At 40.9% G+C, this 25,102-nt stretch overlaps 1 protein-coding gene and 1 non-coding gene across 2 annotated transcripts; one reads left to right on the top strand and one right to left on the bottom strand.

The window, feature by feature from the left end:
* LOC125998656 (prefoldin subunit 3) lies at positions 1 to 24,558 on the top strand. The gene is made up of 6 exons (XM_049766712.1): positions 1 to 169; positions 2,009 to 2,133; positions 16,443 to 16,509; positions 18,844 to 18,942; positions 21,191 to 21,329; positions 23,550 to 24,558. The coding sequence occupies exons 1-6, from the start codon at positions 77 to 79 to the stop codon at positions 23,618 to 23,620; spliced, it is 594 nt and encodes a 197-aa protein (XP_049622669.1). The 5' UTR covers positions 1 to 76; the 3' UTR covers positions 23,621 to 24,558.
* On the bottom strand, positions 10,377 to 10,484 carry LOC126000148 (U6 spliceosomal RNA). The gene has a single exon (XR_007492512.1). It is a non-coding gene; the product is annotated as a U6 spliceosomal RNA (small nuclear RNA).
* Positions 24,559 to 25,102: the final 544 nt, after the last annotated feature.

Consider the following 25,102-nt stretch of genomic DNA (forward strand, 5'->3'; position numbering starts at 1 on the left):
GTCTGGGAACCGGCCAATCTCGAACCCCGGGCAACACCCCTTGTTCAGTGGGCAGTTCCACGTTCGCTTCCCCAACATGGCGGCCGAGAAAGATGGTGGTGCCTGTGGCGGAGTGCCTGCCGGGAACGGTCGGCGGCTGCACCTGGGGATTCCGGAGGCCGTGTTTGTGGTAAGACGCCGGCGAGCGGCCGACTGTCTGGCCTGTGCCGCGGGCCACCCCGCCCCGCCCCCGCCGGGCTGGAGCTGCTCGGGAGAGGCCAGCGGGTCGCGATCCGCGATCGGCCACGCGGTCCTGCAGGGCCCAGCACGGAGGAGGGGACGGCGGGCGGGCAGGCTCCGAGGGGATCAGCGAACAGTCCAGAGGCCGGCCACGGAGCTCTTCCGGAGGGTCTCTGCAGGGATCGGGGCGCTGGTCTCGAGAGAGTGCGGAAGGCAGCGGGGAAAGCAAGCGCGTTGAAGCGGGTGCGAGGGACCAGCGGCTGCTGCAGCATCCCGAGGGCCCCGAGCCTGTCCAGCCCCCGGGCCAAGGAAGCAGGCGTGGCTTTGAGCCCTGCCTGGGCTCCAGCTTCCTTCTAGAGCGGGGACCCAAAACCCGGTGCCCCTCTGCCTGGCTGGTCCGTCCGTGCTTCCTTCTCTCTCTCCGTGCTGCACCGTTATACAATCCTACTGGAATATATGGGGCTTTATCTCCACCTAGATGGCCTGCCTCCACCTTTATGGAGTCAAGTCTCATACAGCCTGCAAAAGACCCCCAGGTCTAGACTACTTAGAGCCAGACCACGTGGTGATTCACCTTTCTAGTTTTTTTTTTGTCTAGCTATATTCTGTATATTGTATTTTCTCCCTTACATGTACTATTTATATTTTAGTTTTTTTTTAATATAAATCTTTAAGCACCACGATTACAAGGATGTTTGTAGTTGGGTTTTAGCCATAAACAACACCCCCCTTCACCAGTGCAACTTTCCCACCACCAATGCCCCTCCTTCTCTCTCACCCCTGCCTGCATTCGCCACAGGCATTCTACTTCTTTAACATTGTCATGCTAGTTAGTGTAGTTAATTCCCTAACAGCGTTCACCACTCTTTGCTCTGTACTATTTATTTTTACTACGCTCCTCTCCAAGCTAATTGGCACAGCATAGAATCTGTTAGGTACAGGAGGCCCTTTCCTAATGCTTTTGACAAAATCACTTTCTTCCCCCTTGAAGTTTCCTTTTATTTTTGTCTAGTTCTTGGTCCTTATCTAGTTAGCTACCTTTTCTTCAAGGTCTTATTTGTAGTATGTGTGAAAAAAATCTTGATTCTGTTAGTTTTTTCATGATACAGAGATGAGTATGGGGGCCGGAGCAATAGCATAAGCAGTAGGATACTTGTCTTCCATCCAGCCGTCCTGGGTTCTATTTCCAGGATCCCACGTGATCCCCAGAGCTTGCCAGGACAATTTCTGAGCACAGAGACAGAGGAACCCCTGAGTGCCGCTGAGTCTGACCCCAAAACAAAAACAAAAAACCAAAATGGTTATTTTTGCCTTTTAGGTTTACTTTCTTTTATCCACTTGATACTGAAATGTTTCTATGATCTGCCTTGGTAAACAAATAGCATTTTTAACATGATTACTATGGCTGTACTTTTGAGCTAAAAGTAATAAAACTCATAGTTGGCAGACAACCTGTTGAATTTTTTGTGATTGCAGCACTTGACTAGGACATGAATTTTGATTACTGGCCATTTTCATCTTTGCTTATAAAGCTATGCAGGGACTACATACATAAAGCAGGTAAGGCCATATTTCTTCTCTATATGAAGAAAAAGAAAAAGAAGCTGGAGTAAGAATAAGATAGCAACATGCACTGTCTAAATTGGTTGGTCTTTGAACTTTTGTAATTTCTAAGTTAAAAGGAGACATTGGAGAATAAAACAAACTTATGCTTTAAACATAAAGCTAATAAATAAAAACATGAGATTAAAAACTTTAAAAATGTTTATGCATTCTTTTTATATTGAAGGAGGATGTAGATAACTTCATGAAGCAACCTGGAAATGAGACTGCAGATGTAGTACTAAAAAAACTCGATGAACAATACCAGAAGTATAAGTTTATGGAGCTCAATCTTGCTCAAAAGAAAAGGAGGTAATGTAAAATATGTTGTTTTTTGCCACACCCACCAGTGCTCAGTGTTCTTCCCAGCTGGCTGGCTCTGCACTCAGAAATTACTCTTGGCCAACTGGGGTCAGGGGGCATATGGGATGTTGGGGATCAAACTAGGGTCAGTCGCTTGCAAGGCAAACTCCTTACCCCTGTGCCATTATTGCTTCAGCCCTGTTGATGTTTTTTAAATTGCTCTTTTGTGGTGTGAAATTAAAAAAAGTATAATGTACACATAGAACTATGTGATTATTGAATGTTCGGTTAGATAAATTTTGCCTAATTACATGCAATTCTATAACTTATTATATAATTAATATTATATATAAATTATTATATAACTATACTATTCCAGATTAAACTATAGACTTGCAGTGGTCCTCAAACTATGGCCTGCAGGCCACATATTGTATTTGTATCTGTTTTGTTTCTTCATTGCAAAATAAGATATATGCAGTGTGCATAAGAATTCGTTCATAAGTTTTGTTTTTACTATAGTCAGATCCTCCAATGGTCTGAGGGACAGTGAACTGGCTCCCTGTTTAAAAAGTTTGAGGACCCCTGCTATAGAGCTTTTCTTTACCTTAGGAAATTCCTGTTCTCCTCTTTTTAGCAAATCCTACCCTTTCCCAAAGACATTCACTCTTTTGATAATTATCATAATACTTGAATTTGGGGCTGGAGCAGTGGCACTAAAGGTAAAACATCTGCCTTGCAAGTGCTAGCCTAGGACGGACTGTGGTTCCGTCCCCAGCGTCCCATATGGTCCCCCCAAGCCAGGAGCAATATCTGAGCCCATAGCGAGGAATAATCCCTGAGCATCAATGGGTGTGGCCCCAAAACAAACAAACAAAAAACATAATACTTGAGTTCTGTTTTTGGATTTCATAGAAATGGAAGCTTATAGTGATTATTCTTTTATGTCAGCTTCTTAATGCTGCATTACATAGCATTATATGTGGATGTGCGGCAGTTTTTAATCTGCTCTTGTTTATTTGTAACTTTATGGACTGCATGAATTCATGGACCATGTGGGTTGTTTCTGTATTTGATTTTCAGTCTTTTTGTGGATATATTTTTATTTTCCCTGGTAATTATGTAGAGTAGGAAATCCCAGCTTATAAGTATATGGCCAATCTTAAGACAAACTACCAAACAGCCTATAAGGTAGATATGCATATCTTATTTCTTCCAGTAATCGATAGGAGTCCCAGTTGCTTCACATCCTAGCCAGAACTTGGTCTTGTCAGCCTAATGATGGTTTTTCCAAACATAGTGAAGTGATCCAAAACATTTTAGATTCATCTTTATCTTTTTTCCCATGATAAGAGAGATCTATGGAAGCTAAAACTTCTTAAGATTTCACAACAAAGATAGTACAGGAGGTAAGGTGCTTGCTTTTCACATGGCTGCCCTGAGTTTGAGTTTGATCCCCAGTACTCCATAGAATCCCCTGAGCACTCCAGAAATAATCCCTAATCATAGAGCCAGGAGTAAACCCTGAGCACTACTAGGTGTGGTCCAAAAAACACACAAAAAGACTTGACAAATAATTGGAATAGGAAAGTGCTAGCCTTTGTCCGAAGACTTTCTTTCCTTGTATTTTTGATAATTTTAAAGGCCTGTTTACTGTAAGACACGTTTATCTGCTACACACATCTGCTAGCATTCTTCTGTTGGTTAAATTGGTTTTTTGTTGTGGAAATAGATGCCAAATACTTTTGGGGTAAAATAAGGTCTAGTATTCACTTTTAACAAGGACAAAGTCTTGAGATGATAGGTATATAAACAAAAGAAATGTCACGCAATGCCTTAGTGCTTCTTTGTTCCAAAGTCAGATATGGACAAGAAGGTGAGATCTGATAGACCCAAGAGGTTTATGGGAAGCCTGATCTCCATGAGAAGATGCTGGAGGAACTGGCTTTGTAGAATTGTTTTTCTTTTCTTCCCTAATTCTTATTATAATACTGTGATTTACCAAGTTGGGTTATTTTCTATTCACCTTTTTTTTTTTTTTTTGTGGTTTTTGGGTCACACCCGGCAGTGCTCAGGGGTTATTCCTGGCTCCAGGCTCAGAAATTGCTCCTGGCAGGCACGGGAGGACCATATATGGGACGCCGGGATTCGAACCGATGACCTCCTGCATGAGAGGCAAACGCCTTACCTCCATGCTATCTCTCCGGCCCCTTCTATTCACCTTTGATGGTCACTAAGATTTTTTATAGTTTTAGGTATTATAAATACACTTATTTATTATATATTATATTTATATTGGGTTTTTTTTTTTTTGGTTTTGATTTTTGGGTCACACCCAACAGCGCTCAGGGGTTACTCCTGGCTCTATGCTCAGAAATCGCTCCTGGCAGGCTCGGGGGACCATATGGGATGCCGGGATTTGAACCAACATCTTTCTGAATCTAAGGCAAACGCCTTACTGCTCTCCAGCCCCCTAATAATAAACTTTCTATTCTTTGTCTTTTTTGGGGGAAGGGTTGTTTTTTTGTTTTTGTTTTTGTTTTTTTGGGCCACACCTGTTTGATGCTCAGGGGTTACTCCTGGCGCTTGGGGGACCATATGGGACCCCGGGGGATCGAACCACGGTCCTTCCTTGGCTAGCGCTTGCAAGGCAGACACCTTACCTCTAGCGCAACCTCGCTGGCCCCAAAGGGTTGTTATTTATATAAAACCTTTAAGCACCATAATTGCAAGCATGATTATAGTTGGGTTTCAGTCATAAACAGAACACCCCCCCTTCACCAGTACATCATTCCCACCACCAATGCCCCCTATTTCCCCCTTCCCCTGCCTAGACAGGCACTCTACTTCTCTCACTCATTAAGATTGTCATGATAGTTGTTAGTGTAGTTATTTCCCTAACTGCACCACTACACTTGGTGGTGAGCTTCATATTATGAGCTAGTCCTTCCTACCCTCATCTCTATTGTCTCTGGGAATTATTACAATAATGTTGTTTTTTTTTCTAATTTTGTTTTTGTTTTTGGGCCACACCTGTTTGATGCTCAGGGGTTACTCCTGGCTATCTGCTCAGAAATCGCCTCTGGCTTGGGGGGACCATATGGGACACCGGGGGATCAAACCGTGGTCAGTTCTATGCTAGCGCTTTCAAGGCAGACACCTTACCTCTAGCGCCACCTTCCCGGCCCCATACAATAATGTTTTTTATTTTTCTTAAAACCCATAGAAAAATGAGACTATTCTGTGTCTCTCTCCCTTTGACTTAATTCACTCAGCATAATTGTTTCCATGTCCATCCATGTATAGGAAAATTTCATGACTTCATCTCTCCTGATGGCTGCATAATATTCCATTGTGTATATGTATCACAGTTTCTTTAGCCACTCATCTGTTGTTGGGCATCTGTGTTGTTTCCAGATTCTGGCTATTGTAAGTAGTGCTGCTGTGAACACAGAAAGCATTTTTGTGTGGTGTATTTGATTTCCTAGGGCAGTGGTCTGCAACCTGGGCTTGCGAGCCACCTGTGGCTCTTTACACTTTTAATTTGGCTCTTCTGTGTGCCCTGCGGCCGCTCCAGGAGTCAGGACTCTGCTCCTAGCCTCTGTCAGTGCGCGCCCTATGTGGCTCTCAAAATAAATTTCAATTGTGGTTTTGGCGAGATTTGGCTCAGTTGAAAATAAAGGTTGCCGACCACTGTCCTAAGGTATTTCCCTAGGAGTGGTATAGCTGAATCATATGAGAGCTCAATTGCCAGTTTTTGAGAAATCTCCATATTGTTTTTCATAAAGGTTAGACTAGACAGCATTCCCACCAGCAGTGAATGAGAGTTTCTTTCTCCCCACATCCCTGCCATTTTCTAGGGTCCTCTATTTGCTTCTAAGACAAAAACAGTGAAAGAAAAAACAGTGCTTGTTCAATTCTCAAATTGTTTGAATGGACTTATGCATAAACTCAGAGTTGCACATAATTTCAACCAAACTTTTAGCTAAACCATTTTTTTCTTGCTCCAACTTTAATTATTATTATTATTATTTTTTTTTTTTTTTTGGTTTTTGGGCCACACCCTGTGACGCTCAGGGGTTACTCCTGGCTATGCACTCAGAAGTTGCTCCTGGCTTCTTGGGGGACCATATGGGACGCCGGGGGATCGAACCGCGGTCCATCCTAGGCTAGCGCTGGCAAGGCAGGCACCTTACCTCCAGCGCCACCGCCCGGCCCAACTTTAATTATTTTAACAAATTTTTTTTGCTTTGGATTTTTTTTCTATCTGGTAACTCCTCCCTCTTCTGAAATTCATGTTAATATAGATATTGACCCTTTTGATTCTGCACCAATTCTCTTTATCCTCTTTACCATTCCCTTTCTTCTGCCCACATGGGCCATTTCTCTTTCAGCAAATACCTTTGTAAGTTCTTTATTTTACCAGTACTTTTTGTTGGTTGTTCTTATAGCTACCTGTTTATTTTTTATATGACCAATGCAGAAACCCAAAGAGCCCAAGGCTCACAGGGGCCTGTGTGGCCCAGATGCCGGGTGGGGCTCGTGCCCACCCAGGGATCCCAACATTTAGGGACCACAACCCCCCATCCCCGCAGAGAGGAGACAAGAAATAGAGCATAATTTTTATTTCTCCTGAATGTCTGAAGCCGGCCACTGCCACCCAGGAGTTCCACAGAGGGGGGAGAGAGTTAGCCAGAGGTAGCCAGGGGAGGCCAGGGTTCAAAAAAGATATAAAAGCCAATAGATGCAAAGCAGTCAGTATTTTTCTAATGCTTTATCTTTGGCCTCCGTGAGCCAGCAGGCCTATGCTGCCCCCCCCCCCCAACAGTCCAAGTTCCTCTTTTTATACCTGAATGTAAGGAGGCAATGTTCAGGGGCTTGTCCAGATTCAACAGTCATTACTGTGGGGGTATCCAAACCCAACTGCCATAGATTACTATCCTGACTGCCATCCTCTCTTTTCTCTTTGGGGCCCTTGAATTTTTTCCCATGTAATATTGTCTTTTAGGTTTTGCTGCTTCTGATAGTTCTTGATATTTTTTGTTTTTGTTTTGTTTTGGGGCTACACCTGACTGCACTCTGGTTACTCCTGGCTCTATGCTTAGAAATCGCTCCTGGCAGGCTTGGGGGACCATATGGGATGCCAGGGATCAAATATGGGTACGTCCTAGGTTGACTGCATGCAAGGCAAACCCTTACTGCTGTGCTATCGCTTCAGCTCCTAGTTCTTGGTTATGTTCCTTTGGCCCCTAACTGAGGTAGGATTGGGGTAAGTTCAATCTCTCCTGATGGCTAGAGTGGGGGTGGAGGTAGGAAGAAAGCTGCACCCGCGTGGGACTGAAGCTCTTTTCTGCACGCAGCTTTTTTGACTTCTGGGAAATGCTTGTCTGTTCACCTGCCTTTAACTGACATTGCTGTAATCTCTCCTGGGGGGTGTTATGGGGAGTTGCTGAAGTGCTTGGAACTAGGACTTGTTTCTTCTTGCCCTGAGCCCGGCCTTCTGTGCTTCTGGACAGTTGGACTGTTTTTTTGTCCTGTAGCAGTGATGTAATGTGTAATGTGATTTACCTTATGCTAACTGATGGGGAGCAGTTGGCTACATAACTTGACTATAAAGTTCTAAATTTGTCCTACATACTTTTGGAATACTTAGTTCATTTCCTTTCTAAGCTATTCACTCCCTCATCTACTACTGAGACCTAGAGATTTCAGTTTTTCATAAAATAACAAAGACATAGAAGTAACCTAAGTGTCTGTTACTAGTGAATTAAAAAGTTATATTTACGGGCCCGGAGAGATAGCACAGCGGTGTTTGCCTTGCAAGCAGCCGATCCAGGACCAAAGGTTGGTTCGAATCCCGGTGTCCCATATGGTCCCCCGTGCCTGCCAGGAGCTATTTCTGAGCAGACAGCCAGGAGGAACCCCTGAGCACTGCCGGGTGTGGCCCAAAAACCAAAAAGAAAAAAAGTTATATTTACTATTAACTATTTTACAGCAGTGAAAAAGAAAGATAAATCTTAGGATCTGAACTGAGATTCAGAAGCAGTGCCTAGGGGGAAAATGCATGTTATATAAAACTGAATTTTAGACCAAGAACCCTTCCCAGTGCTTCAGGAATGTAGGCATCCAGGCCAGAGCTGCTCTCTGGATAGGGTATTGCTTGGGTACATTCAGTGACATGGGTGTGTGGGTGCCCCAGTTTGCAGCTGCTGGAGTTAGTGGGCTACTCCAGATCTTACACAGCACACATGATTTTGAACATCTAGAACTGTGACATGAAGGGTTGGGGCTTCTGTGAAGACTCTGAGTGGCTCCCACACTGTATAACATGCTCTGGCAATTCCGCAGGTTTGCCATTGCTCACTGAGCACCTGATCTTGCCAGGCCAATTGATACCTGAAAGGGACAATGGGCCTCCAAGTGCTGAGTGGACATTTCCAAAATATGACACAGGAATAATTTACATGGCTCCCAAACTTGATCTTAGCAGCTTTGCATGTATATGTGACATTTCACAGAAGGTTGCATTTTTCCTGTCATCTGATTATATAAGCATCTACAAAAATAAGAAAAAATAAGAGATCGAAAATATCTGTATTTAATCCTAAATAGTTAACAAAATATTGATTCGAACTTTTTATGAAATAAATTTTATAGCAATTCAATTTGATTCTTTTTAAATTTGATTCATAATTAAAAATTTAAATAGATCTGTGTGTTTCTAGATTATCATGTAGTGATAGGTTTTGGGTTTTTTTTTTTCGGTGAAGCAAGATAGTTCTTAAAACATTTATGTGAGGGGAGAGAAAGAACAAGAAGTCGGTATTTTAGAAATCACGGGCTTCACCAGAGTGCAAGTAAGCAAGCAGAGGAACATGAGATCAGCAAGTGAGATGAGATACGTGTTTAGGGGCGAGCCATTCTTCAAGTGTGAGCTGGTGATAATTTCTATAAGCTGTACACTCACCCAACATTGCTTACCAGGTCAGTAGTAATAAAGTTTGACCTGTTGGCTTTCTGCACATCTGCTGTGACTTTAGGTGATGCTATAAGGATATTTTCATAATCATATTTAAATTTTGTTTGCATAATAATTTTCAAAAATACTGAGTTAAAAGTATTACGAAAGAAACAGCTTTGTCTTTGTATCCTTAGTAAATTTTGTTCCAAACTGTAGCTTAACAAAGAGCCCAGAATTGTGTCTTATGTGGGTTTTAGGGCCACAATAGGCAGTGCTTAAGGTTTACTCCAGCCTCAGTACTTGGGGGTCACTCTATTGTGCTGGATATTGATCCTGGTCAGATACACAGAAAGCAACCACTTTACCTGTGTCCATTATCTCTGGCTCCACTTTTTTGTTTATTTTCTCTGCTTATCTTTTTCTTATCAGAAAAAGAGAGCTAAACCTCAGTAACAAAACAGTTTTATTTTTTTTCTCTCTCTCTCTTTTTTTGTTTTTTGGGTCACACTCGGCAGCACTCAGGGGTTACTCCTGGCTCAATGCTCAGAAATTGCTCCTGACAGGCTCGAGGGACCATATGGGATGCTGTCCTTCTGCATGCAAAGCAAATACTCTACCTCCATGCTATCTCTCTGACCCCTTCTTTTTTTCTCTTAGGTGATTCTTCAGCAAGAAAAAATAAATCATATTCTTTTTTTTGTTTTGTTTTTGGGTCACACCTGGCAGTGCTCAGGGGTTACACCTGGCTGTCTGCTCATAAATAGCTCCTGGCAGGCACAGGGGACCATATGGGACACCGGGATTCGAACCAACCACCTTTGGTCCTGGATCGGCTGCTTGCAAGGCAAACGCCACTGTGCTATCTCTCCGGGCCCAAATAAATCATATTCTTGTTAGTTTTGAGAATTGAAACCTGGCCTGCTGCATGTAAAATAACTCACTGGTCTAGTTTTTCTTTATTATTATTATTATTATTATTATTATTATTATTATTATTATTATTATTGGTTTTGGGGTCACACTTAGAGGCGCTCAGGGGTTACTCCTGGTTCTGCACTAGAAATCACTCCTGGCAGGCACAGTGGACCACATGGGATGCTGGGATTTGAACCACCACCTGTCCAAACCAGCCACATGCAAGGCAAATGCCCTATCACTGTGCTATCTTTCTGGCCCCTAGTTTTTAATTTTTTAAAATAATATTTTTTATTTAAGCACCCTGGTTACAAACATGATTGTGGTTTTGTTTCAGACATATAAGAGGACACCCCCCCATCACTAGTGCAACATTAAAAATATGGAACACTTCACGAATTTGTGTGTCATCCTTGCGCAGGGGCCATGCTAAATCTTCTCTGTATTGTTCCAATTTTAGTATATGTGCTGCCGAAGCGAGCACTAGTTTTTCATTTTTAAGTGGTCTTTCTTTTATAAATGGTAACTGCAAGGTCAGAGAAAAATTGAGCTGAAGGTACAGAGATTTTCCATGCCTAACCACCTGTTATCAGTATTCTTCTTCATGAGGTGATATTTGGATACATTATTAGTAAAGTCCTTAGCTTACTTTAGACTTACTCTCTTGTGTTAAACATTTTCTGGGTTTTTACAGATGTAGGTTCTCTCTACCTTTATAGTATCATACAGAGTAGTTGCACTGCTGTGAGAAACTCAGGGCTGGAGAAGTAGTACTGTGGGCAGTGCACTTGCCTAACACACAGCTTTACCAAGTTCAATCCCTGGCATTCCATATGTTCCTCTGAGCCCTATCAGGAGTGATCTTGAGTTCAGAGCCAGGATTAAGCCCTACTCTCTGCTAGGTGTGGCTTATAAACAAACCAACCAAAAAATTCCCAGTGCTCCAGCAATTCATCCATCCTGCCACTTGTAGCCCCATGGCTTTTTACTCTCTTGGTGCCTTTTCCAGAATATTGTGTAGTTGGAGTCACACTGTGTTTAAGCAGTCTTTTGCAATTGCTTATTTAACTTGGCAATATGCATTGAAGGAAGGTTCCTTTCATGGCTTCATAGTCATTTCTTGTTAGCCTAGAAACTAAGTCTAGTTAGTCTTTGCCAGAGTTTATTAATTTACCTACTATAGGTCATCTTGGTTGTTTTCAAATTTTGGCAATTAAGAATACAGCTACTTCAAAGAGGCTAGAGAAATGGTATAGCGCCACTTGTTTTGCATGTGGTCAATCCTGTTCAATTGATTGAACCACATCACTATGAGCACTGCCTATTGTGGCCACTAAAACCAAACAGATGAAAAGAGAAAAGGATTAAAGCTACTAAAGTCAATGTTCATGTGTAGGTGTTAGTCAGTTTTAAGTTTGAGGCAGGGTTGAATGCTAAGAGTAGGTTCAATTTTGTAAGAAACCACCAAAGCCTCTACAGACTTAGCTGTGAAGCCTACAGGCATATGGTCACAAGTTTAATCCCTTTTCCCTCTTGAACTAGACTCTGCTGCCTAAACCCCACAGTTCTGTTGCCTGTGATTTCCCCCATGCTGGAACACGCCACAGCCAGATGTGTGTGAGCATCCAGCCCAGAAGAGGTGTGGGGCCACAGCCAGGGAATATGAATGAGCTCTAGGGAGAGTGTTTGTGGCACTGACCTGACTCCTCTTAGGAACTGAGGCTGTAAGGGTGTGTCTCAACCACGTGTCCGGGGCGAACCATTGCTAAGTGTGCATGAACCACAACCTGATGTGTGCCCCTTGTTGAGCCACAGTTCAAAGTGTGCAGGCATGTTGAATTAATCAGTAAGACTCCTTGATGGTGGTGGGTGATGGTGGATAGAAGGTGAGGCCTTTCTGGCCAGGCCAGGTGCCTCCACCCCCTTTCAGCCCGTGGGTCTGTAGGTATCTGAATGATGGCAAGGAAATTATCCACAGCAGTCAGATTTTAGAAGACAAGAAGCTCTATTATAAGGCCCTAGCCACCATGTGTGGCTTCTAAGCTAACCTTTTTTTTTTGTATTTTATTTTATTTTGTTTATTTTTTTTGTTTTTTATTTTATTATTTTTTTTTTATTTAAACACCTTGATTACATACATGATTGTGTTTGGGTTTCAGTCATGTAAAGAACACCACCCATCACCAGTGCAACATTCCCATCACCAATGTCCCAAGTCTCCCTCCTCCCCACCCGACCCCCGCCTGTACTCTAAACAGGCTCTCCATTTCCCTCATACATTCTCATTATTAGGACAGTTCAAAATGTAGTTATTTCTCTAACTAAACTCATCACTCTTTGTGGTGAGCTTCCTGAGGTGAGCTGGAACTTCCAGCTCTTTCTCTTTTGTGTCTGAAAATTATTATTGCAAGAATGTCTTTCATTTTTCTTAAAACCCATAGATGAGTGAGACCATTCTGCGTTTTTCTTTCTCTCTCTGACTTATTTCACTCAGCATAATATATTCCGTGTACATCCATGTATAGGAAAATTTCATGACTTCATCTCTTCTGACAGCTGCATAATATTCCATTGTGTATATGTACCACAGTTTCTTTAGCCATTCGTCTGTTGAAGGGCATCTTGGTTGTTTGCTGCAATGAATATAGGTGTAAGGAAGGGATTTTTTTTATTGTATTTTTGTGTTCCTAGGGTATATTCCTAGGAGTGGTATAGCTGGATCGTATGGGAGCTCGATTTCCAGTTTTTGGAGGAATCTCCATATCGCTTTCCATAAAGGTTGAACTAGACGGTATTCCCACCAGCAGTGGATAAGAGTTCCTTTCTCTCCACATCCCCGCCAACACTGTTTATTCTCATTCTTTGTGATGTGTGCCATTCTCTGTGGTGTGAGGTTGTACCTCATCGTTGTTTTGATTTGCATCTCCCTGATGATTAGTGATGTGGAGCATTTTTCATGTGTCTTTTGGCCATTTGTATTTCTTCTTTGTCAAAGTGTTCATTTCTTCTCCCCATTTTTTGATGGGATTAGATGTTTTTTTCTTGTAAAGTTCTGTCAGTGCCTTGTATATTTTGGAGATTAGCCCCTTATCTGATGGGTATTGGGTGAATAGTTTCTCCCACTCAGTGGGTGGCTCTTGTATCTTGGGCACTATTTCCTTTGAGGTGCAGAAGCTTCTCATCTTAATATATTCCCATCTGTTAATCTCTGCTTTCACTTGCTTGGAGAGTGCAGTTTCTTCCTTGAAGATGCCTTTAGTCTCAATGTCCTGGAGTGTTTTACCTATGTGTTGTTCTATATATCTTATGGTTTTGGGTCTGATATCGAGGTCTTTAATCCATTTGGATTTTACCTTCGTACATGATGTTAGCTGGGGGTCTAAGTTGAATTTTTTGCAAGTGGCTACCCAGTTGTGCCAACACCACTTGTTGAAGAGGCTTTCTTTGCTCCATTTAGGATTTTTTGCTTCTTTATCAAAAATTAGGTGATTGTATGTCTGGGGAACATTCTCTGAGTATTCAAGCTTATTCCACTGATCTGAGGGCCTGTCCTTATTCCAATACCATGCTGTTTTGATAACTATTGCTTTGTAGTAAAGTTTAAAGTTGGGGAAAGTAATTCCTCCCATATTCTTTTTCCCAATGATTGCTTTAGCTATTCGAGGGTGTTTATTGTTCCAAATAAATTTCAAAAGTACCTGATCCACTTCTTTGAAGAATGTCATGGGTATCTTTAGGGGGATCGCATTAAATCTGTACAGTGCTTTGGGGAGTATTGCCATTTTAATGATGTTAATCCTGCCAATCCATGAGCACGGTATGTGCTTCTATTTCCGCGCGTCCTCTCTTATTTCTTGGAGCAGAGTTTTAAAGTTTTCTTTTTATAGGTCCTTCACATTTTTAGTCAAGTTGATTCCAAGATATTTGAGTTTGTGTGGCACTATAGTGAATGGGGTTGTTTTCTTAATGTCCATTTCTTCCTTATTAGTATTGGTGTATAGAAAGGCCATTGATTTTTGTGTGTTAATTTTGTAGCCTGCCACCTTGCTATATGAGTCTATTGTTTCTAGAAGCTTTTTGGTAGAGTCTTTGGGGTTTTCTAAGTAGAGTATCATGTCATCTGCAAACAGTGAGAGCTAAGCTAACCTTTTAAGCAGCCTCCTCCAGCTGCCCTGCATCTATTCTCTTATCTCCCCATACTGCTTCTTCCTGCTGAGGCTTCTTGCTGAATCTCCCTTACACCCCTCAGGTAACCCCTTTGTCCAGAAGTGGGCAGTCTGACCATCAGGTAAGATTAACATTTTGCCCTAGGTGGGGTAACACAAGCATTGCAGACAGGTATCAACATAACCAGCAGCATTCCACTTGGGAGTGCAGGGTGAAGACTAAGGACTCCAGGAAAGTTGCTGTGCCTTTACCATCCCAACCAACCAGCCTGGGGGAAGAGTTCCTGTTAACCCTATGCCCAGACTTACAGGCACTTTGCTGCTGTGGCTTGTTCTAATTGTGTGGCACAGTTTGTGTGTTCATTTGATTTTTAACCATGGTAAGACATGAAGCATCTTTCGTGTGCTCATTTCAATCTTTAGTGAAGTGAGTAGTTTTTTTTTATGATGGTGTTTGTTTTCTTATTGCTGACTTAGGAGAATTCCATGTCTGTTTTGGATAGCAGTCATTTTCCAGACACTTCATTTTTGGCTTGGGTTTATTTTTTATTATTTTTTTATTTTATTTAAACACCTTGATTACATACATGATTGTGTTTGGGTTTCAGTCATGTAAAGAACACCACCCATCACCAGTGCAACATTCCCATCACCAATGTGGTTTATTTTTTGTTGGTTTTTCGAGTTAGACCTGTCAGAGGAGTCATTCCCGACAGTGCTTGGGAACTATGTTCACTCAGGTATAGAACCCTGTTCTCCTGCATGCAGATCATGTACTCAGCCAGTCAAAGTGAACATCTCTTCTGTATCAAGACATTTTAATGAGTAAACTTTTATATATCAAGTATTGCTTTCATAGATCACACAATTGTTATTGTATCTAAAATAATCATCACCCCATTCAAGGTCACGTAGCTTTTCTTTATTCTCTTATAGGAGCATTAGATTTGGCATTTTATATATTGGTTTCTGATGAATTTTCAGTTAATTTTTATGAGAGGTATAATGTTTGAATCTAGTGCTTGAGGGGTTAGTCTTGGTTCTGCACTCGGGAATCATTCCTGGCAGTGTTCGGGGGACCATATGGAATGCTGAGGGTTGAGCCTGGGTTGGCCATGTGTGAGGCAAGTGCCCAACTCACAGTTCTATGGCTTTGGCTCCTAGATTCATGTTTTTCTATTCAGCTCTCTAGTTTTGGTAGTGACTTGTCTAAAATTTAACTTAGCAGTGAGTCTAAAAAGTCTTATCACTTATCATTTTCCTTAAGATTCATTGTTTCCTTACTTAAAAATAGCATTTGACAATTTAAAAGGTCTAACAGTTTTTAAGAATAAAAGAACTTTTATAAGAATACCTTACATGTCATAATATCTTTATTTTCTATTTGATTGAATATTGGACAGTTAGGATATTTAACCTGATTCTTCCTAGTACAAATACCAAGAAGTGCTGTATTGTGCTTCACTGCTATTGAGCTAACTGAAGTACATGTCTGCACTGTGCTGAGTGACTTTACCAGGACTGTGGGTTCCATTCAGCCCTGAAAGGGGAACTGGTGGTTTCCACCTATTCCAAATCCAGATAGAATATTTGAATATCTGCTATTATATTTTTTATTTTATTTATTTATTTATTTATTTTTGGGTCACACCGGCAGTGCTCTGACTCCTGGCTCTGCGGTCAGAAATAGCTCCTGGCAGGCTGGGGGGCGGGAACCACATAGGATGCTGGGAATTGAACCATCACTCGTCCTTTTGTGCTTTCTCTCCAGCCCCAAATATCTGCTATTTTAAGCCTGTATCTAATGATATCCTGAAATACGAGTTACTTTAGAACTGTAAAATAATCAAAAGGATGGGCGTTTGACATGTAGTATAGGACCTTGTACACAATTGATGATCTGTGCATATTTGCTATGGCTTCTGAATACTTTATAAACAAAGCTTGTGAAATATTTCCAATAGAATATATCTTAATTATGATTAGCAAATAATCCTCAAGATTATATTAATAGGGGCCGGGCGCGGTGGCGCTAGAGGTAAGGTGTCTGCCTTGCCAGCGCTAGCCTAGGACAGACCGCGGTTCGATTCCCCGGCATCCCATATGGTCCCCCAAGCCAGGAGCGACTTCTGAGCTCATAGCCAGGAGTAACCCCTGAGCGTTACCGGGTGTGGCCCAAAAAACAAACAAACAGAAAAAGATTATATATTAATAGAAAATAAATGACCTGGTAGTTTTTCTCAGAATACTAAGTTAACCATTTTTCTTATTTTCAGGCTTAAAAATCAGATTCCTGAAATTAAGCAGACTTTAGAAATCCTAAAATACATGCAGAAGAAAAAAGTAAGTGCATTTTTCTAGTAAAAGTAAGTGTAATTTTAGAGCCTCAGTTATTAGATTATTTGTATTATTGCAGTTTGAATTTTGTACAAAATTATTAATACTTAATTGAAATGATTAATATAAAAAGAAAATGTCCTATTTTGAGGTAGCAGCATCTAACCTAAGATTTTTTGTTATGATTGTTTTCTGACTTACAGAGTTGGAAAGAATATTAGAAATTATGGGTCCCAGTTTTCATTTCAAAGTGGAAGCAACAGTTAAGTTATGGAGAGGTTACAGTTTATAAGTGTCATGATTCTTCTTTGTGGCAGAATTGGATTTGAGAATCATGAGTCTTGATCCAGTTTAATCTACTCTTTGAAAGTAGGCTATAAATATTCAATTATATAAACAATTGTATTTAAAAGATTGTATGATATTCTACAGAACTATAGAAAGCTGATGGTTGGGTATGATGCACTTATGAGTAATAGTAATAGCTAACCTGTATAGCAGAGTCTTTAGTTTTTAAAATAGATTTTATTTTTATTGTTTTTTTCTGGGAGGGGTCACACTTGGCAGCGCTCAAGAGTTACTCCTGGCTCTGCGCTCAGAAGTCGCTCCTGGCAGGCTCGGGGGACCATATGGGATGCTGGGCTTCGAACCGGTGTCCATCCTATATTGGCTGCGTGCAAGGCAAATGCCTTAACTGCTGTGCTATCTTTCCAGCCCCTATATTTTATTTTTAATTGAATCACTGGGATACTTAGTTATCAATGTTTTCATGATTGAATTTCAGATATACAATGCTCCAATACTCATCCCTTCACAAGTGCAAATTTCCTGCCACCAGTGTCCTAAATTCCGTCATACACTTCCCAGGCTGACTTTATAGCAGATATTCTCTATCTCTCTCTCACTCATTCACTCTCTCTCACTCTTCTCTCTCCCTTGTAGGCACGATAATTTGCAATATTGCTACTGAAGGGAAATCGTGCATATCACCTTATGGGTTTCAGTACCCAGTTCTTGTCCAGAATGATCATTTCTAATTCTTACTGTCATAGTGGTCCTTTCTCTACCCTAACTGTGCTCTCCCATTCTTTGTAGCAAGCTTCCTACCATGGACTGCTCCTCTGGCCCTAGTCTTTATTGCCTCTGGATATTATTACCATACTATTCTCTCTCTCTCTCTCTCTCTCTCTCTCTCTCTCTCTCTCTCTCTCTCTCTCTTTCTCTCTCTCACTCACTCATTTCATACAGCATCATACTCTCCATCTCCATCCATGTATAAACAAATTTCATGGCTTTGTTTTTCCTAACAGTATTATTCCATTGTGTAGATGTACTGGTTTCTTTTTGGGGGGGTGTACACCTGGCGGTGCTCTGGGGTTACTCCTAACTGTGACTCAGGAATTGCTCCTGCTAGCTTGGGGACCATATAGGATGCCAGAGGATTAAACCCGGGTTGCAAGGCAATCGCACTACCTACTGTGCTATTGCTCTAGCTCTGTACCATAGCTTCTTCCACTCACCTGATCTTGGTCACTTGGGTTGTTTCTGATTCTGGCTATTGTGAATAGTGCTTCGGTGGACATACGAATGCAGATGCCTTTTTTGCATTGTGTTTTGGGCCCCTAGAGTATATTCCCTGGAGTGAGCAGTATTGACTGGGGCACAGTAGAGCTCAATTTCTAGGCTTTTTTGTGTGCAAAATATCTATATTTTGTTTTCCAAAGGTTGGACCAGTCGACTTTCCCACCAGCAGTGAATGAGAGTCCTTTTCTCCATACATCTGCACCAGCACGGGTTGATCTTGTTCTCCGTGATGTGTGCCAGTGTCCTTATTTTATTTCAGGCACTATTTTATATTGGGGGAAGAAAGGAGGAGAGTGGGAGGAGGGGAGAGAGATAGAGAAGGAGGGGAGTGGGAGGGGGGAGATTCTTTTTAACCTCCTTTTACAATGAGGAAACTGATAGAGAGGTCAGAGATCAAGTAACTGTGCCATACTAGTACAGCTAGGAAGGAGTCAGGGCAAAATCTGGGGGCTTCAGATTTGACCCCAGCTTATATTTTTTACCAGTATACTTTATTTGTATGCTGGTACTGTTTTTTGTTGTTGGGTTTTTCCCCACTCTAGTGGTGCTCAGGGATAACTCCTGAGCTCGGGGATCATTCCTGTGGTACTATGGGATGTTGGGGCTTGAACCCAGGCCATTCACATGCTAAGCAATGCCCTGCCATGTACTGTGGATCCAGCTCTGATAGTACTATTTTGAGACTTAGTTGAGTTCTCAGTTCTGTCCTGTATTGTTATTAAACTTGGCTCTTTACAGTCTTGTCTTTCTTTTAAGGAGTCCCCCAATTCAATGGAGACCAGATTCTTACTTGCAGACAACCTGTACTGCAAAGCTTCAGTTCCTCCTACTGATAAAGTGTGTCTCTGGTTGGGGGTAAGTGAATGAAATAGCCCCAGTTTTCTTTGCTGACATTTATAAACCAATGTGTTTTCCCAGTACAACAGAATTGTTTGATTTGTGCATAATGTTCACCTCCCTTTGCATATATAAGCAGTGAATGGGGTATAATTTGAGTGGACCCAAAGCTAACTTGATTTAGGAGTGATGAAGATAGTTTCAAAAGTTTTTTTCTGGTCAAAACAAAGTAGGCCCAATCTCAATTTAACTCTCCAGTTAATCTCTGTCTTTTAAATATAACAGGGGAGGAAGCTGGAGTGGTGGTACTAGGGGTAAGGCATCTGCCTTGCTTGCACTAGCTTAGGACAGACCGAGGTTCAATCCCCCGGTGTCCCATATGGTAACCCAAGCCAGGAGCGATTTCTGAGCCCATAGCTAGGACTAATCCCTGAGCGTCACCAGGTGTGGCTGAAAAACAGACAAACAAAAAATATAACGGGCTTGAGAGACAGTAAAGTAGTAAGGCACTTGCCTTGCATACAGCTCAAACCTTGTTCACGATTTGATCCCTGAGTACCACCAGTAAGTAGTTCTTGAGCACTGAGTCATGAGTAACCCCAGAACATCTCTGGGTATGCTCCCAAACCAAAACGAAGCAAAAAAAATAGAGTAGAAGGAAGAGCAGAAATGACCCTTGCGGGGCCGGAGAGTTATCATGGAGATGTAGGCCATTTGCCTTTCATGCAGAAGGATGGTGGTTCGAATCCCAGCATCCTATATGGTCCTCCGAGCCTGCCAGGAGCGATTTCTGAGCGCAGAGCCAGGAGTAATTCTTGAGCGTTGGTGGGTTTGACCCAACCCCCCCCAAATGACCCCTGCATACAGAGCCAGGAGTAACCCCTGAGCATTGCTGATTGTGGCCCCCCAAAGCCCCTGATTTTATCTTTTTCCCTCCTTAAGTTTATAGGGAGCTTTCTAGAACTAATTTATTGGAAAGAAACATTTCTCAGAAGTTCATTAATACCCTTGATTTTACATATATGGCTCTTCCTTTTGTCAGCAAGTGGGAAGATTATTTCGTCAGTTATACACTGGGACCTCAGGGAGCTCCGGCAAGAAATACAGCAGAATCCTGTCTCTCACCTCATAATTCGGTGAATTCCGAATAAACTGCATCCTTTCATGCAAGAAATCATGACACCGTCATCAAAGTTTCAGTTCATAGTTTGTTTGAAAGACTGGAATATGGAATTCTTTGGACTTCTTTTAGGCATACCTGGCAGTGTTTCAGGGTTTAGGGGACCAAATGTGGTCTTGGAATTAAACTTGCTGTACTATTGCTCCAGCTCCAATGGTCTTTTTAGGCTTTGGAAATTATAATCAAAGTGAAAAGACAGTGAACATGAAATGTATTTGTAACTTACATTACAGGCAAAGAGCTAAATGTTTGCAGGGTAACTTAGAGTTGTTTAGAGCATGTCAGACTTGAAGTCCCTATAATCAAGTGCAGGAGCTGAGAAGATGCTGAAGTATGAGGTGACTTAAATGAATGAGGGTGTTTTGATACAAATGAATTATTGGGGGAGCACACCCAGCTGGGCTCAGGGCTTTCTCATGGCTCTGCACTTAGGGGTCTCTCCTGGCAGTGTTCAGAGAAGTATATGGAGTGCCCAGGATTGAACCCAGCTTGGTTGTGTGCATATGCCTTCCCCACTGTACTATTTCTCTGACCCCTTAATAAATGGTCCTTTTTAAGGTAGCCAAAAATATAGAGGTGTGCTGAATTAAAACAATATCAAAACAAAATTGCCACTATAAGGTAATGAAATGGAAGTCTGGGATTGGAGAGACAGTTTTCTAATAAACATGGGTTGGGTTATTTTGATAGTAAATATGTAGCACTTACTTTGTGACTAACAGTGTCATGTTTTCTCTTTTATTCATTACCAACATCCTTTGAATAATTTTAATGCCATTTGTCAGATGTGGAAAGTAGTTCAGGGAATGCCTGGACTGGTTATTAGGGGGAAGGTCAGAGCTGGGAAATGGATGGTCCCCATTTCTTAGGATGTATGCATTCCCAAGTATCCCAAACTATATTTTTAGTACACGTGGACCTGTCATCTTGTTTTTGGCATTTGCCATTTTTTTGAGATTTTGGAGATTAGAAGGAAACAGTTAAAATTAACTTTTTCTGACTTGGGGCATTGTTGGAAAAGAATTTATCAACTGCTACAAAGAACCTTGGTTTTCTTGAATAATCATTGTGACTTTCTCTCTTCAGGCTAATGTAATGCTTGAATATGATATTGATGAAGCTCAGGCATTATTGGAAAAGAATTTATCAACTGCCACAAAGAATCTCGATTCTCTTGAGGAAGACCTTGACTTTCTTCGAGACCAGTTTACTACCACAGAAGTCAGTATCCTTTCTTCAAATAAACGGAGGGGAATGAGAAAGATACACTTAACAGTCAAACTGGCATTAGATGACAAGATTGTCCTTATTCTTAGGCTAATTTGAAAGCATATATTTTATTAGAATAATAACATTACTTATATACTGGATAGGTATCTAATACTGAAATAAGTTTGCATATTAACCTAAAGTTGAAGTCTGCAGGCATAGAAACAGCAGGTTCAAATTCAAAGTTCAAAGTGACTGACCACTCATCATTCATTACTTTGCTCACAATACCTTCATAGCTAGTTTAATTCCACACATCTCCTGTGTTACTGCCCCAGACGAAGCTGTTTGTGGAATAGTATGGTCAGAAAATCCAGTAGTTAAAGAAAAAGTGTTACATTTGTTTGTTAGAACTATACACAAAAATGGGGCCGGAGAGATAGGATGGAGGTAAGGCGTTTGCCTTTCATGCTGAAGGATGGTGGTTCGAATCCCGGCATCCCATATGGTCCCCTGTGCCTGCCAGGGACAATTTCTGAGCATAGAGCCAGGAGTAACACCTGAGCACTGCCGGGTGTGACCCAAAAACAAAATAAAAAAAAGAACTATACACAAAATATAATTATTTCATAGCAAACTCTTAAGTTAATGTATGCTACACCAAGGCAATTTAGGGAAAGATTGATCTGGAATTACATCCAAGAAAGCTTAAGGGTGATTTGACTTATTTGATTTTCTGATCACACCTGGCGATGCTCAGCATCATGGCCAGGTTACTTAGAATGACTATGTAGTGCCTGGGGATGAACTTCAGCCTTCCACAGGTAAAGCATGCACTCACCCCATTTAATGGCCTTGCAGGAGGTAGATCAATGGAAAGAGGTGGGTGTAGGTAGGTTTTCTGGTCAAGGGGAGCTGTAGTGTATTCGACCCAGTTCTTTGTCTTTGCATTTCTTTGATCTGCCTTTCCTCCTGATACCTTTAGCAGAGCACATGCCTCATGATGTAGCTCATTTCTTGTTTCCATTGCAGTGGGGAGCTCTGGGGTTGGCGCCACAGTACTCTCCTCTATACTGCATGTCACATGCAACAGGCAGAGGTTGGGTGGGTGAGGAAAGGCAAGTCTCTTAAACCATGGGCAGGTGCTGGCATGTGGCTGCTAATGTGAAGACCTAACTTGGATCAAATTGATGAAACATTGAGAAGAGAACAGTGGAGACAATTGAGGTGACTTTGTGTGATGGCTGGGAGATTCAACGCCAGAGCTGTGGAACATGAAGGGATTGATAAGCAAGGGCCTCTGCAGAGCTGGTTTTAGGAAAGGGAAGGTGTCTGTCAATGAAATGAATGTTAAATGTAAGGCAAGATAAAAGAAAATTACTGTAGTTTTCAATATGTATTTCTAAATTTAGAGACTAATTGGACTGATTAGAATATTACATGGTAGAATATGATTTGAATAAAGTCTGTTTCATGGGAGAGAGACACTCTTTAAATATATTGACAGTTCCAGGTCTGTATTTGTTAAATATATATAGTTAAATAGACTGTACATAGTAGACTAGATATACTAAATAATTGTTTGTATTTTCTTTTTTTTGTTGTTTTTGTTTTTGTTTTTCGGGCCATACCCGTTTGATGCTCAGTGGTTACTCCTGGCTAAGTGCTCAGAAATTGCCCCTGGGGCCCGGAGAGATAGCATAGCGGCATTTGCCTTGCAAGCAGCCGATCCAGGACCAAAGGTGGTTGGTTCGAATCCCGGTGTCCCATATGGTCCCCCCTGCCTGCCAGGACCTATTTCTGAGCAGACAGCCAGGAGGAACCCCTGAGCACCGCCCGGTGTGACCCCCCGCCCCCCAAAAAAAGAGTACTCTGAGCACCACTCAATGTGTCCCAAAACCAAAAATAAAAAAAAATACTTTATAAAAAAAAAAAAAAAGAAATTGCCCCTGGCTTGGGGGAACCATATGGGACGCCGGGGGATCTAACCATGGTCCTTCCTTGGTTAGCACTTGCAAGGAAGACACCTTACCTCTAGCACAACCTTGCTGGCCCCAAATTTTTGTATTTTCTTAGCAAATAAATGAATATTGCATGAAGGCTTGGACTATTGCTCATCATCAGAGTTGTGTGTGTGTGTGTTTGTGATTTCTGTGTACTTGATTTAATGTGACGATTTAGTCAATATGTGTTAACTTTAAAACCACTTTTGTATTTTCTTTGACAATTTTTGCAGATATGGCCAGGGTTTATAATTGGGATGTGAAACGAAGAAACAAAGATGATCATACCAAGAATAAAGCATAATGGTGGCAATTAAAATGTGGTTCAATTTTCCAAACATGTTACTTTAAATACCCCAAAGTATATCCTTGAAGGTTGACATAAGTCTGAATGATTTTTTAACAGCAAGAATGATAATTAAAATTAAAAAACATTTTATTTATTTATAAAAACAAAATTAATTTCACATATTTTTAAGAATTAGCAGTATTATTATTTTTCACATTTTCAGCAAAATAAGTGCTGCTGCTTTTCATTTTTTTTGTTTGTCATAAAAATGTCTTAGCCGAAATGGCCGAAAACTGTGAGGTATAGGCTATGGAAATTGAATTTAGACACTTAGCACAGTGTGCTTTTGTATTGGCTGATGTTTTTGATGTGATTAAATCAGTTTAGAGGTAGGGAAATCAGTTTGGATCCTTGAAAACTTTTTTCTTGATTACATGATTTGGGACTTTGTAGTCTTCTTTTATCATTATGTTTTATGTAAATAGTTTCATGAAAAACTGTTTAGCCAATAACTATTTATTACACTATTCTGTACTTTTTCAGGAAATGGTAATTTGCTTTCTGAAAGCAGTAAGGGGACTTTGAGACTTTTTTTCTTACTCCATATAAATGCATGGTGTCTTTGCAATGCCAACATAAGGAAGATCTCAGCCAACATGAAATATCAAGATTACTCATAGCTAAAGTAGTTTTATATTTCTTCACAGTTCTCCAAAGCAGCTAAACAGGAACAGTAAGATAAATATATGAATTGTGAGCTTTTCTTATGATAAAATCCTCTTAGGAATAGTAAAAAAAATCCCTGTGGAATATATTTGGTATAATGGCTAATATTGGGTGATACACATTCTGGTAGAAATATCAATGTATTATTTCATGTTTGTGTAGTAAAAAGTATACTTGTACAATGTTTTGTACTTGTATTTCATGATATTAAAACCGTGAAATTAAAACTTTGGCATAGAATTTTTTTATGCTATTCTTACGTTAATCAGTCTTTCCACATGCTTATAAAGTTTACTTGTATATATACCAGGTATTATATTTGTAGAAACAATATTTAATCTCTGGGAGGAATACATACATAATAGATACACTAACAATGGAGAAGTAAAATACAAAGAACAAAGTTTCAGTGAATTTTTCTTCAATAATTTAGAATTTTTTATTTCAGAATCTGTGGATTGTAATTTTCTGAGATCTTAAGAGCATTACTTTTTCTCAGATTATGGTGATATTGACACAGAATATTACAATGGGATTAATTTCCTCAAGCTTTTGTCTTAGTTTAAGTTATTGAAAATCTAAATTTGGGACACAGCAGGTAGGGCATTTGCCTTGCATGCAGCTGACCTGGATTCAATCCCTGGCATCCCAGATGGTCCCCAAACTGACTGCAGAGCCAGGAGTGAACTCTGATTGCCACCAGGTATGGGCCAAAAACCAAAAAAAAATTCTAAAGTTTTTTTTGGGGTGTCTATACCTAACTGTGCTCAG

This window comes from Suncus etruscus, chromosome X (genome assembly GCF_024139225.1).
Source record: "Suncus etruscus isolate mSunEtr1 chromosome X, mSunEtr1.pri.cur, whole genome shotgun sequence".
NCBI lineage: Eukaryota > Metazoa > Chordata > Mammalia > Eulipotyphla > Soricidae > Suncus > Suncus etruscus.

Coding starts and splice junctions, on each gene's coding strand:
- LOC125998656 (XM_049766712.1), top strand. CDS start 77: ATGGCGGCCGAGAAAGATGGTGGTGCCTGTGGCGGAGTGCCTGCCGGG. Junction 2,134..16,442: donor CTTGCTCAAAAGAAAAGGAG/GTAATGTAAAAT, acceptor TCTTATTTTCAG/GCTTAAAAATCAGATTCCTG. Junction 18,943..21,190: donor AAGTGTGTCTCTGGTTGGGG/GTAAGTGAATGA, acceptor TTCTCTCTTCAG/GCTAATGTAATGCTTGAATA.